Raw genomic sequence first — 14,685 nt, 5'->3', positions numbered from 1 at the left:
CTGCACTTTTCCCCTGTGTGTGTTTGTTGAAGTTTTTGGAGGTTTGATAAGTGATTAAAGCACTTTGCACATTCACTGTGTTTGAATGGTTCTTCCCCTGTGTGTATTCGCTGATGTTTTCGGAGATTTGATAAGTGACTGAAGCACTTTGCACATTCACTGCACTTGGATGGCTTTTCTCCTGTGTGTGTTTGCTGCTGTCTTTGTAGTTCTGATAACCTACTAAAGCTCTTGACACATTCACTGCACTTGAATGGTTTTTCTCCTGTGTGAGCTTGCTGATGACTTTTTAGGTCTGATAACCAACTAAAGCTCTTTTTCTCCTGTGTGTGTCACTGATGTCTTTGAAGGTGTAATAACCGACTAAAGCACTTTGCACGTTCACTGGACTTGAATGGGTTTTCCCCTGTCTGTGTTCGCTGATGTCTTTAAAGGTGTGATACCCGACTAAAGCACTTTGCACATTCACTGCACCTGAATGGTTTTTACCGTGTGTGATCGTTGATGCTTTTGGAGGGTTGATAAGTGACTAAAGCACTTTGCACATTCACTGCACCTGAATGGTTTTTCCCCTGTGTGTGTTCGTTGATGCCTTTGGAGGGTTGATAAGTGACTAAAGCACTTTGCACATTCACTGCACTTGAATGGTTTTTCACCTGTGTGTGTTCGCTGATGTCTTTGAAGGTGTGATAACTGACTAAAGCAATTTGCACATTCACTGCACCTGAATGGTTATTACCCTGTGTGTGTTCGTTGATGCATTTGGAGGGATGATAAGTGACTAAAGCACTTTGCACATTCACTGCACTTGAATGGTTTTTCACCTGTGTGTGTTCGCTGATGTCTTTGAAGGTGTGATAACTGACTAAAGCAATTTGCACATTCACTGCACCTGAATGGTTTTTCCCCTGTGTGTGTTCGTTGATGCTTTTGGAGGGTTGATAATTGACTAAAGCTTTTCCCACATTCACTGCACTTGAATGGTTTTTCCCCTGTGTGTGTTCGCTGATGATACCTTAATGCTGAAGAGTTACGAAAACTACTGTCACATTCACTACAATTATAAGGTTTTTCCCCCGTGTGTGCTCGCTGATGACTTTTTAGGTGTGATAACTGACTAAAGCTCTTTACACATTCACTGCACTTGAATGGTTTTTCCCCTGTGTGTGTTCGCTGATGATACCTTAATGCTGAAGAGTCACGAAAACTACTGTCACATTCACTACAATGATAAGGTTTTTCCCCCGTGTGTGCTCGCTGATGACTTTTTAGGTCTGATAACCGACTAAAGCTCTTTTCACATTCATTGCACTTGAATGGTTTTTCCCCTGTGTGTGTTCGCTGATGATAACTTAATGCTGAAGAGTCACGAAAACTACTGTCACATTCACTACAATGATAAGGTTTTTCCCCCGTGTGTGCTCGCTGATGACTTTTTAGGTGTGATAACTGACTAAAACTCTTTACACATTCACTGCTGCACTTGAATGGATTTTCCCGTGTGTGTGTTCGCTGATGTATTTGAAGGTGTGATAACTGACTAAAACACTTTTCACATTCACTGCACTTGAATGGTTTTTCCCCTGTGTGTATTCGCTGATGTTTTTGGAGGTTTGATAAGTGACTAAAGCCCTTTGCACATTCACTGCACTTGAATGGTTTTTCCCCTGTGTGTATTCGCTGATGTTGTTTGAGGTTCGATAAGTGACTAAAGCACTTTGCACATTCAATGCAATGATATGTTTTTTCCCCCGTGTGCATTCGCTGATGTTTTTGGAGGTTTGGTAACTGACTAGAGATCTTTACACATTCACTGCACTTGAATGTTTTTTCTCCTGTGTAGGTTTGCTGATGAAGCTTGAGTAGTGATGACAAACTCTTGCTGCATGTGTATGATTCTTCTTTCTTGGTTAGTGTCTCTGGGTCGGGAATATATTTGCCTACATCCCATAACTGCATTTCCTGATGGGCCAACATGGCTGATAAAGCACGTGTGTTTTTCTCACACACTTTATAGGTGTGCAGTATTTTGCACGTTTGATTTCTGTTTTAACAATAAAATGCGGTAGCCACCAAATATTTGCCACACTCCGAATATGTAGAAGGTGTCTATGTAGGCGATTGTGCCTTTAGATTGGATTATGGCTATGCACGCTTGCAGGTAAAGATGTATCTTCCTTCTGCCGGTGCAAATAGGGACAGTCTGTTGTATTTTAGATAGAAGAACTCCTCTTTCATTTACCTGTCAATTTTCTGGCTCCGCTCTGTTGTGCTTTTCTCTGGTTGCTGTGGTTTAGCCAGAAAGAGTTTAAAATTCACCTAGAGCACTGAATGATGGCTTGTCGTCATTTTACAAAAAGAGCACTGCGGTAATCACACTACACCAATCCCATGATCAAATCTGGTGTTCGGCACTTGATTATACAGGATGCGGTTTGTTATTGTTGTTGCCTTAATTTTCCTAAGGTCATTTCTTCTTCTTGTGGCGTGGAGGTGCACAGCTCAGCCTCTTGCAATCACTGAACTGCCCTTGATGCTTCATCCGAGATCTGTCAGTTTGTGTGCAGGTTCCTCTGTTGCCGACTGCGCTGATGTTTTCCTGAATACTGCAGCTCAATATTTCTGCTATTATTGAAGATTTACAGCATTAGCTTAGTTATTGATGGTCATTTCATACATTCAAGGCTTGTTTTCTGTTGGATGTAAAGATATTGAAAATTACAAAATTGAAACATAATGGAATGAGAATTCACAATGTTTAACTGGTTGTAAAAGACATTTCGGGGGAGATTTACCAAATCTCCACACAATGCAGCGCAGCCCTCCCCCCACAAGGCTGCACTGCGCAACAAAGAGGGAACAGGAGAGCACCATATTTTCAAAGATATGGCTCTCTCCTTCCCTTTCCCTTGCACCGGCACTGATTATAGCAGCCCTGTGCCATGCACACACCTTAGCACAAGAGCGCTAGGGTGTGTGTGTGAGTCCAGCATAGGTTTTGTACAGGAAGGACACCCTTCCTGTACAAATTTCTATGCCTAGACACGAGGGAAAGCTTTTACCATATTGTATATGTGTTGCACAGTGCAGCCCGCATGCAAAGCCAGAAAGGGAAGGAGAAATGAAAGCATTTCTCCTTCCTTGCACCTTGTTTTGTGGTTGCACGGGAGCGCCCAGGCACCACCCTTGGCAGGCCCCCATGGCACAAAGTAATGCAAAACAATGCTATGGGCAGTGTCACATTACTTTAACGTTATTCGATTTTGCGCCATTTTGTGCCACTTTTGTGCTGCAAATACAGCGCAAAATCTTAGTAAATCTCCCCCTTCTTCTTTATCGCTTTTGAAACTTAGCAAGGAATATTTCATCATACACAGATATTTAACTAAAAGTTCGGTTGATGTGAATAATGTGAATAATGTAGACGTATTTTTAAAGCCCACTGTTACCCCGGAATCCGGTGTGTCCTGGCACTGTACTCATACCGCTAGGGAACCCATCCTGGCTTTTCCCCGTGAAATGTCCACTCCTGGGCATCCCCGTGGTGCAACCAGGCATCCCCAGCGCTGTAGGGGGCCGTTGTGGAGACTAAGCAAGCTATTGCCCAGAGTTGCAGCGTGTGACTCATGTTCAGAGTAGGCACCGAGGCGAGAAATCAGGTCCGAGGAATTATGAGCCCAAGAACCGCCGAGACCGGCCGAGGCGGGAATTGAACCCTGGTCCCGGGCCAGACCTCTGTACCAGGGACTGCCGCTCTAACCAGTGAGCCACACTTCTCCACATCAGGTGATGATCAGGTGACATCTTATTAATGTCTGAAAAGGAGGTGATTTACCAGTGTTTACGGAGTAACTTAGCAAAGTAAGGGCGCTCACGGAGCACCCAAGTTCTAGAGTTATAGCTTAAGATAGACGCATATGGTGAAGATTTAATAGTAACAACAATAGATTTTAGAAAAAGAGATGGATCAGGCTAGGCTGCAAAATGTCCAGTAACTGTTCACAAAGTATACAACAAAAGTAACTCCATTCACACACTTCTTCTTGTTAATTTCCTATTCACTTAAGATCATCTCAAATATCAAATCCTGTCTTTACTTCGCTGTTCATAAGTCACCTTTGACACTTTCAACCGCTCCCTTGGTTCAAGCATTTCTGGTTTCTTTGTACCTGGAAGACTGGAACATTATTGTGAGTTGAGGGGAGTTTGCTATCGCCATAACATCTGTCCATCTGCCTGAAACTAGTGAAGCTTACAGCACCCGATTCTGTCCCTGAAAGACAACTTTAAAAAGCAAGTCTTTAGTTCTTCCTAAGGTGGATAACGTTCTGTAAGATGCAGCTCCTTCCTGGGATTTTGTGTCAAACAGAACGAGGGGTTCACTGTAAGGCCCATTCTAAACATTATAAGCGCAGATAAGGTAAACAAATATTGATTAATCTAATTTAATATTCAACGATATCAGTAATTTAGTACTTATAGGGAATCCATCACAACCAATCATTTACCTGACATATCCCCACAGCAGATGTGTGCATATTACTCTTTTTTCCCCCTTTTCCACCATTACATGGTATCTGGCATGATGTTGTCCGTTTGGGGCCCTGGATGTCACTTGTGACCGGATGGGCATTTAGAAGATCGGGAGGAGGTGTCAGTTATCCACAGGTGATGCAGCATTTCTACCGTTCCATATTTCTCATATTCACGTTTACCTCATTTCATGCCCTTTGGGCCCCCCTACTGCCCTCTGGCTGTGCACTCACTCTGTGGGGTTCATCAGAAGTCAGAGAACAGACTCATAGTCAGAAGGCCATGGATCTCACTTCTTCTACAACACTTATTGCAGACATAGAGCCTAGTGACATGGGCTTCTGTCAGTCGTGCCTTGGGCAGATCTTCCTTCCAGACAGGGCTTCTGTCAGCTGCACCTTGTGTAGATCTGCTTTCCTCAATGATCAGTTCAAAGGTCAGTAGAGGTAGAACTGGTCTAGGTCATCTTCTTTAATACAGTTCTACTGGTCAAGCCACAGACCTCGTGCTCTGAGAGGACGGAGAGTCTGGATTTTCTGAGCTCAGTGGAATATTAAGACAGTTCTACCGCATCCAGCACATACTACAAGACTCCAGGCTCAATGCTACAAATGCTGCTCCAAGGTTTAATTCAACAACTGTATCTGAACATGCCCTGGCAAAATGCCAACTAGAGAATAAATATCCTGCCTGCACCAGCAGAGTGCAGTAAGCTTTATAAGAATATCGAGGTTCCTTGACTTTCTCTGTCTGTCATAACTGAAGATGTTAAACCCTGGTAACATCAATCCCCTTCGGACAAGGTCCTCCATTTTGCTATCAGAATGTAACTCATCCTGCGCAGGCACAAACCCTCTAGTCTAAATTGCATGAAGCTGGGTGGTTCTCACCCAAAAGAGGGCCCTCCACAAATTGCTGACATTTTCTTATACCCCCTGGCCAGCCGTGGCAACACACAGACTAACTACACCCCCTCAGGGATCACCAGTCCATCTGCCAGGATCAGGAGTCAGATCTTTCAACCTTCTCTGTTACCGTCTTTGGAACGGCCCATCTCTGAGATTCGTGGAAGCTCCACACTCAGTGAGCTCAGAGTTGCCTTGTAAAACCATCTCATGAGAGAGGAAGAAAAGAACATTAAGTGACACGCACTGCACAGACGTGTAAATAAATCTACTATTATCGTTCCATGTACCGTTGTCCTACTGCTGTTGTTTTGACATGGATGTTTTGCCGTCTATCACAGCAGTTTCTTCGTTTAAAATCTTACTCAATAGTTTGTTTTCTATCATACCTACTTACCTATGTACTGTTTCTGACCCTACAACATCTCTGGCTGACATGCTGTGCTGTCTGTTACTACATAAATAGGAAGTAGATTGCTACTGCATGGAGAGTGCAGTGTCCATGCAGTCAGATGCACTTGATTGGGATAAAAGGTACCATGTTTGTTAGAAAAGATGCAACTATTAGAATAATGACATACCAAAAGCAGCACATATAATGCAATAACAGACCAGGTACTAGTAAAACGTGACGCAGACAATGCAATAACACAGGCTAGATACTAGGAAAACAGGACACAAAGAATGCAATAACACAGGCCAGGCATTAGGAGAATATGGCGCAAACAATGCAATAGCACAGGTCAGGCACGAGGAGAATCTGATGCAAACAATGCAATAACACAGGCTAGACACTAGGAAAACATGACACAAAGAATGCAATAATACAGGCCAGGCCTGAGGAGAACACAGGATGGGCACAAGGAGAATCTGATGTAAACAATGCAATAACACAGGCCAGGCATGAGGAGAATCTGACACAAACAATGCAATAACACAGGCTGGGCACAAGGAGAATCTGATGTAAACAATGCAATAACACGGGCCAGACACTAGGAGAATCTGATGTAAACAATGCAATAACACACGCCAGGCACAAGGAGAATCTGACACAAACAATGCAATAACACAGGTTGGGCACAAGGAGAATCTGATGTAAACAATGCAATAACAAAGGCCAGGCATTGGGAGAATCTGATGCAAACAATGCAATAACATAGGCCAGGCACAAGGAGAATCTTATGTAAACAATGCAATAACACAGGCCAGGAACAAGGAGAATCTGACGCAAACAATGCAAAAACACAGGCAAGACACTAGGAGAATTTGATGTAAAGAATGCAATAACACATGCCAGGCACAAGGAGAATCTGACGCAAACAATGTAATAACACAGGCCGGGCACGAGGAGAATCTAATGAAAACAATGCATTTACAAAGGCCAGGCGGTGCGGAGCTAGCTCGCAACCAAGATGGCTGCTTGAGTCGTGAGCTCCCCCGTCTCGTCTAACTATCCCACATCAATTCTGCGTGCTATTCCACTATCAGCTGCCCTGACTAGACGGACCGAGCAGCAGGACTGCTGTGGTCCACGAACGGCGTGGGTCCGGATCCCGGTCCTCCCCTCTGCACGCGGAGTGAGCTGCGTGGGCCTGGCACGCCAGCTGCAGCGGGAGCTGCAGGGTGGAATTAACTGCAGGGGGCAGAGGCTCTGACTAGGCCACTGTCCTGGTGGCTGTACAGTGGCGGAGGTCCATCCCGTGTTCGGTGGGAAACGTGAGGAGCAATACCCCCCGCTGCTTGAGATCGTGAGTCAGCCCGGGTGGTGTGTGGACTGAGGAGCGGTGCAGGAGGCGGCGCTACCAGGCGGGGAGGTGAGCACGCACCAGTGAGGCCTTAAGAGCGGCCTTTGGCGTGGAGGCTGAGCCTGGGGCCCCGAGCACCAACACTAGGACTGCGAGTGTGCTGTGTAGCGGCATAGGTCAATCCCGCGGTTGGCGGGGAAAGTGAGGAGCGAGTGCCCCCCTGACGCTGGAGACCGGGAGTCTGCCTGGGTAGACGGTGGTCCCGAGGAGCCGCGCGGGAGACGGCGGACCAAGGCGGGGAGGTGAGCGTGGCCCAGTGGGGCCTAAAGAGCGGCCCCGACGAGGACTGGGCCTGGGCAGTGAGAGCCAACACAGAGACTGAGGGGGACGGTGCGTGCGGGCAGGAGAGGCCCCCATGGTGTGCTGTGCCCCGGTGATGGGCTGGTCTGGGATCCCCCTTGTGGGGGCTCCTCGGCCCCCTTCCCCCAACGGTAAAAAGGAGCAGAGGTGCCCGCTGCAGGAGAGGAGGTGCAGCGGGGGAGGTGGCCATAGAGCACTATGGTGAGGGAGAAGGACACAGCAGCTACGCGTGGAGGCAGGACTACATTGGGAAGCGGAGGCCTCTCTAGACCCTAATCATCTCCCCCAGCCTCCAGAGTGAACGGTTGGAAGTGCTGCCAGCAGGGTTGAGGCGCATAGAGGTGCGACAGCTGGGGCTACACAGTGCAGGAAGCTGGTCGCCTCTCCTCACGGGCACAAAGGCGCCCAGGGGCCCTGCACTGCTGCCTTTGAGAGTGTTCTGCATTCTGTCAATCAGCTGTTGTTTTTGCAGTTTTCACCCTGAGTGGGATGGGTATGCTCAGACGTGAGTCCCATGCTCTCCACACCACTGGAGTCAAGCTATCCAGGCTGAAGACGGCTGATAGGCAGATACCGGTCTTTGGATGCTTGATTCCGGTCCAGGAAAGACATGGCTTGGCAGTTCGGGCTGGACTGTTCCCATGAGGCACAGGGTCAAGGCTGATTTGCATATGGCCATGTCTGAACTGGGTGGTGTGGAGTGCAAAAAAACGATGAATTTAGGCCCAGATCTCTGTACTGGGGTGAATGTATGACAGTGTTCTGCATTCTGTCCATCAACTGTTGTTTTTGCATTTGAGAGTATCCTAGCAGAGACTGAAGAGGGTCTAGAGCGAGGCAAATGACTGGGGCCAGATTAAAAAGTTGCAGTAGCTCTGACTGTAACCCAGGTGATCCGCAAAGTTACAAGCTCCCCTAAGGGGCAAGGCACGATGTATCTGTGTGGTCCCCTGCGGTGCTCGCCACATTTCTGCAGAAAGGCTTACCACGGGGTGGGTGCTGTGGTGACCCCGGCACTTGGACCCTAAGGCCCTGATAGGGGTCCAAGTGCCCTGCGATAGGGGGACACACAGCGACAACAAGATGGGACGGACGGACCGGAACCAGCCTAAGCTGACGTTTGACCCGAAGAGGCCCAAGACTGGCGAGACCACACCGGGAGGAGGGCCCGGAGCATCGAAACCTATTTAAGAGCCCCCGCAGCAGGATATCCGCAGCCTTTTGCTCGCCATGGAGAAGAGCCTACAGGGGGGGATTGCCTCCTTGGGATCCAAGATGGATGCGCTCGCCTATCGAATGGATCGCATAGCTGAGAGGCTCGAAAAACAGGTAGAACGAATAGACATGCCCGAACGTCACCTGATGGAGGTAGAAGAGGCACAAACGACCCTGGACTCGGAACATAAACAGCTGGGCAGAGTGATCCAGATTTTACAGGACAAGACGGAGGATTTAGAGGCCCACTCTCGGAGATGCAATCTCCGTAGTACGGGTCTCCCGGAAACCACACAAACCGGAAATATGGAGGTGTTTGTGGAAAGCCTACTGAAGAAGTTACTAGGGGACAGAGCCTTCTCTGGAATGTTGTGGTTGAGAGGTCCCACTGATCTCTGGGCCCGAGGCCGAAACCTGGGGTGCCTCATAGACCTATAATTGCGAAGCTGCTAAATTACAGGGAACGTGATGAGGTGCTGAAGCTCGCCAGAGAGAAACAGCTGCTACAATACAAGGGGTCGGTGATCTCATTATTCCCGGATTTTACGGCAAAAGTTCATGAAGCAAGGAGGCAGTCTGTACCGATGAAACGACAGCTGCTTGAGTTGGGATCTGACTCTGCGATGCTGTACCCGGCGAAGCTGCGGGTCAACAGACAGGGGATGTCTATGATTTTCGGGGGGCGCTAGGTGGCGCACTAGCGAATGGTAGCCTTCATGTAAGGCTCCTGCAGTCCGGCGATAATTATCCGACAAATAATCCTTTTTTAGGCACTGTTTGGGGCTGCAAGCACAGGCATCGACAAAGAACAACATCCGACGGCTGTGTGTAAAGTTTGGGCTAAATCGGAGTGACGCTGTGCTGGAGAGACGCTCCGGCAGTTTCAGCGGACTGGACCAGTGAAGGGAGCTGTCTCGATGGCCGGCCGTGCCAGCCAGGCAAGATCGGTGCTTCAATTGTGGCCTTAGGCCCCAAAATCACGTGAGCTACGCGACGGTGCCCTCTGACCATCTGTGCGGTGATTACCGGGGGTGGTAGCGAGCTGGCTCCCCCCCATAACGCCTCAACTTGGCCCGTTGCCTGTTGTGTGAGCTGAGGAGGGCCGAGTGGGCTCAGGATCTGCGGCGACCCTTCTACATGCGGCACCCGTACTAGGACCGGGTCGGCCACCCTGCCGACCGGCTGAAGGCCTCCCCCCCTGGCAGAAAGAAGCGAACTGCTGCGGGCATACAAGCGCGGTGAGTGAGCCACCAAGGGAACCAGCATAACTGTGGTGGGGGAGCTGCGGTGTGGACTGGCAGCGGAGAGCCTGGGGTACCACACGTGCTCGCACCGTCTGGGTTATTGGGTGCGGCCTCCGGGACATGGTTCGAAGGGAGCCCCTCCCACCCAACAGAGATCAATCGGACTGGCACGAGTCCCGACAGGAGTAGCAGTGTTGATTGGCGAGACACACCGGGGATTGGGGGTGATGCCCTAACCCACGACTACATCGCGGGCAGGAGGCCGTAGAGTGCTGATATACTTGTGGGGGCCACGGCATTGCCTGTCACATATGTAGTTCTGCCCTGCTCTACTTTCACTTGAACACTGGAATGGGCACTGCATGGTTGTGGCCTGTGGCGCACGAGGTCCGCGGAGAGAGGCCTGCGGCATTCTGGGGCTTAAACGATAAGAACAGTCCTCTTCCCTTGGCCGGTTTTTGTCGACTGTGTCCCGGGAGCTGCTGAATACTGAGCAGGGGGTGTTACGTTGTGGCGGCTGTTCCAGAAAGCATCAGGAAGGGGCCCAGAGTTCTGGGTACGGACTGTGCATCAAATATACCTTTCTGCTTGGCGACCCTCTCCTCCTACTCTTTCTGATCATCATACTACACTGCAATTGCTGGCTGGAGGGCTGGTGCGTGAACACTTGCGAGGGGTGGCTGTCGGAACTGACCCGCCGTAAGGATGGGGCGGCCGGACACGAGGCAGCCAAAGCTCACTTTTGATACTACCAAGAAGACAAATCGACTTGGAGCGACCCAGCACAGTCCGGCGGGAACAAGTGGAGCTACAGGGGAGCCTTCGGAATCTGCGGGGGACTTGCAAGAGGTACTTCGTGAGATGCGTCAAGGATTTGCTACGATTGCTGACAAAGTTGATAGGATGTCATCACGCATGGATGCAGTGGTTCATAAATTGGATGCCCACGAAGACCTTCTGAAAGAAGCGGAGCAACGTATCTAGGACTCGGAAGGCACTACGATGCGGCATACCTCTCAGCTCTCCAGAATGGACAACCTACTGCGGGTCATTGCGGCCAAGAACGAGGATTTGGAGGCGAGGAGTAGACGAAATAACATCCGCATAGTGGGCATTCCGGAGACGACCAATGTGGGCAAGATGGAGGACTATGTTGAGAAGATGTTACTAGCGGCGATCGGCTCAGAAGCCTTCTCTCCGCAATTTATAGTGGAGAGAGCACATCGATCCTTGGGCTCCAGACCGAAACCGGGCACAGCTCCTAGACCTATCATAGCCCGTTTATTGAATTATAGAGAAAGGGATGCAGCCTTGCGTGAGGCCCACAACACAAAAACACTATCATATGATGGCAACTCCTTTACCATATACCAGGATTTCACACCGATGGTGCAGGAGGAGCGGAGGAAGTTTCTAACTGTGAAGGCCAAATTGCGCAACTTGCAAATAGACTATGCATTGTTATACCCGGCTCGCCTGAGAGTTACGTACCAGGGACGACAGAAATTTTTCACAAACACTCAGCAGGTGGAGGACTTCATTAAACAATATAAACGTTCTAACAGGCCCGTTGAGGGGGCGGAAGCGGATCCGGATCCCCTGCTTGCGGTGATGGAGGAAGGTGAACAGTGACTGTGGTTGCCCTGAATGAATATTGTTGATTTGATTACCAGTAAGTGAGTACGGGGCAGCTGGTGGGAGAGGGGGCTGTTGGCCGGTGAAAGTATTGGACTGGAGTACTTATCCTTGGCCGTCTCCCACATATGTGAGTATTTGGGTGACTGCATCTTGGGTCCACCCATATTTTCTGTTGTTGTTTCTGTTTTTTATTGACTAATGATTGGGTTGCTGAATGGTGCAGTACCCATGGTGCCTACATTTATAACGCCGGACATCCCTCTTTTTTCACTGGTTCGGGCTACATGTAAATGTGTGGTTCCGGCCAGTGTGAGGGGATGTTGTGTTGCCGCCTAGAAATGGTCCCCAGCGGGAAATACCCTCGATGTTCTTTGTTAAATGGGGTGTTCTCTAGCCCTTGTTCTCGGGCCATTTGTGGGAGGGGAGGGTACATGGCTAGCAGATTGGGGTTTACTTCAGTGGGTGCGGGGGGGATGTGGGGTGCTCAATGTAGGATGCACAGTTTGGGGGATGTTGTGGGGGAGGGGAGACTTGGGACAGTTGAGGGTTTTTTTCTTACAGGGGAGGGTGGATTGGGAAGTCAATTGGAATGTTGTCTTGCATATTCATAAATGTACATTGATGCTGATGCAGGGGCTTATGATGACAAGTGTGCAGGTTTGAGTGGAGCGCGGCCCGCTCTGCAGTATATTGTTTTCAGGTTGTGGTGATTTACATTATGATGGCAGGGGCTGAGCGACTAACGAAGATATCTGTTCTGTCCTGGAATGTGCGGGGATTAAATGATGCCAGGAATGGTAGGAATGTGGTGGCATATCTGGAGCAGCATCATATACAAATTGCATTATTGCAGGAAACGCATCTGAGCCCACGCTCCACTTACACATTTGCTAGCAAGTGGGCAGCGGTAAGAAGCTTCTCTTCATACTCTGCGTACGCCAGAGGCACTTCAATCTTAATTAAAAAGTCGGTACCGTTTGCGAAACTTGGGGAGCTCACGGATCCAGATGGGAGATTTGTTTTATCGTGGGGCAGGTTTGGCACTGACACGGTCACAATTGTAAATTGTTATGCCCCTAATGTAGATTCACCTGAATACTTCACGAACCTATGGGGAAAGATACTAAACACAGGGTCAATGCATATTATATAGGGAGGGGACGTTAATGTTGCAATGGTTCCTGGATTGGACAGGTCAGATGGAAGCCCTCAAAATAACAGACAAGCTAAGGGTGCATTAAAGGGTATAATGTGCGAAGGAGGGTTGATAGATAGCTGGAGGTTTGTACATGCTGGGCTTCGAGAAGGAACGCACTTCACCACATACGCCAACACGTGGGCTAGACTTCACTACTGTCTCCTGTCTCGAGGATTGGCGGTTGATCTGGGCAGAGTTGCTCACTTACCAAGGACTTACTCGGACCACTGTCCGGTTCTGGTATCAATTCCGGGTTACGATAGGACCACACCCACGTGGCGCATGCAACCCACGGCACTCTTGGATGCAAGATTTAAAATGGAACTGGGGGAGGAAATTGAAGACTTTTTTCCTCGTAATAAAGGATCGGTGGATACCATATGGGAAGCGTTTAATGTAACGATCAGGGGATTTTGCATCTCAAAGAGTTTTGGGGTGTTGAGAGACATTCAAGGTACCCTTAAAAAGCTAGAATGCGAATTGAAGGAGATTGAATCTAGGATGACTCGGGTATCATCGGGCCCCATTCACAAGGAATTTAGAGACAAGCTTACGCAGTACGAGGAGGAGGCAGCTAGGGAGGCAAAATTCATTCTTTAAAACATTACGTTCGGAATTATTGCGGCTGTTCTGGGGTGGCAAGCAACCGAGGTTAGCGTGGTCTGTCATTACCCAGCCTTATCTTAGAGGAGGATTTGATATCCCTGATTTTTTGGTTTATTACCTGAGCGCTCAAGCTCACTATGCCTATCATTGGTTTGCGCCAACACCATTCATGCCACAACTGGCTGTGGAGAATGGATAGCCCGACCTCTTCCATTGAAGGGCATTATTCATGGCCCAGCAAGGGCTGTAGAGACGCCGGACACTACGGTGACATGCACGCTTGATGCGTGGCGGCGAATATTAAATATGCTACCAGTTACTTTCCTATATGCACCGACTATGCTGCTTGCCTATTATCCAGGTCTCTCCCTATTGCAGGAGGGAGGGTTCCACGCGATGTGTAATAAACTAAAAGTTTTCACCTGGGGTCACCTCTTTTTGAATGGTCAGTTCAAAACGTGTGAACAATTGTTTCAGGGCCTTCAACCTACGCCACTGGAACTATTTTATTACTTTAGGCTCCAGCAGGGGCTGAGGACGGTCCTACCGCACTTTCCAGAGAAACCTGACACAGTACTGCCATTGCAGGTTCTGCTTACATCTGCGGATGGAAGACATCTGGTCTCTCATCTGTACCGTAGCATCCAAGGGCAATGTGAAAGTGGTGAAAGCAAAGCGCTCAAACACTGGAGTGCTGACATTGGCAGGGAAATATCTGAGGCACAGTGGACTTACTGCTGTGAAATCACGGCCAATATTTCAGCCAGCTGAAGGCTTCGAATTATTCATTATAAGTTTTTGCAGAGGATGTATTACACGCCCGAAAGAAAGATGAGGTTCCGACTATCGGATACTGCTAGGTGTGAACGGTGCGGCTCGGATGGGGCAGGCTTCCTACACCTGGCGTGGACATGCCCAGGGGTGTTTGATTACTGGACTCGGGTACACTCGGCTCTTCAGGATATGCTGGGGGATACGATCAATAGGCTCCATGGCTCTTGTTAATGCGCGTTCACTGAGCAAGCACTGCCAGGACATAGCCGATCTGATTAGTGATTTCGACTTAGATATACTCTATATAACAGAAACCTGGTCTGACGAAGCATCTGCGCCTGACTATGTGACGGCAGTACCTCCAGGCTATAGTGCCTATCGGCAGGACAGGCCCAAGGGAAAAGGTGGTGGAATAGCCATCATTGCCAGAGACCAATACCAAACCCGTTGCGTACCTATTCCCATTA

At 48.9% G+C, this 14,685-nt stretch overlaps 1 protein-coding gene across 1 annotated transcript; it reads right to left on the bottom strand.

Annotated features, from left to right (window-relative positions):
- Positions 1 to 465: 465 nt before the first annotated feature.
- On the bottom strand, positions 466 to 1,977 carry LOC147737835 (uncharacterized). The gene is given in 1 exon segment (XM_086946833.1): positions 466 to 1,977. A coding segment is annotated over 1 exon segment (1,512 nt).
- Positions 1,978 to 14,685: the final 12,708 nt, after the last annotated feature.

The sequence above is a fragment of the Lissotriton vulgaris genome, chromosome 1_1 (genome assembly GCF_964263255.1).
Source record: "Lissotriton vulgaris chromosome 1_1, aLisVul1.2, whole genome shotgun sequence".
NCBI lineage: Eukaryota > Metazoa > Chordata > Amphibia > Caudata > Salamandridae > Lissotriton > Lissotriton vulgaris.
The sequence above is the reverse complement of the archived record's forward strand: the minus strand, read 5'-3'. Positions and strand labels throughout refer to the sequence as shown.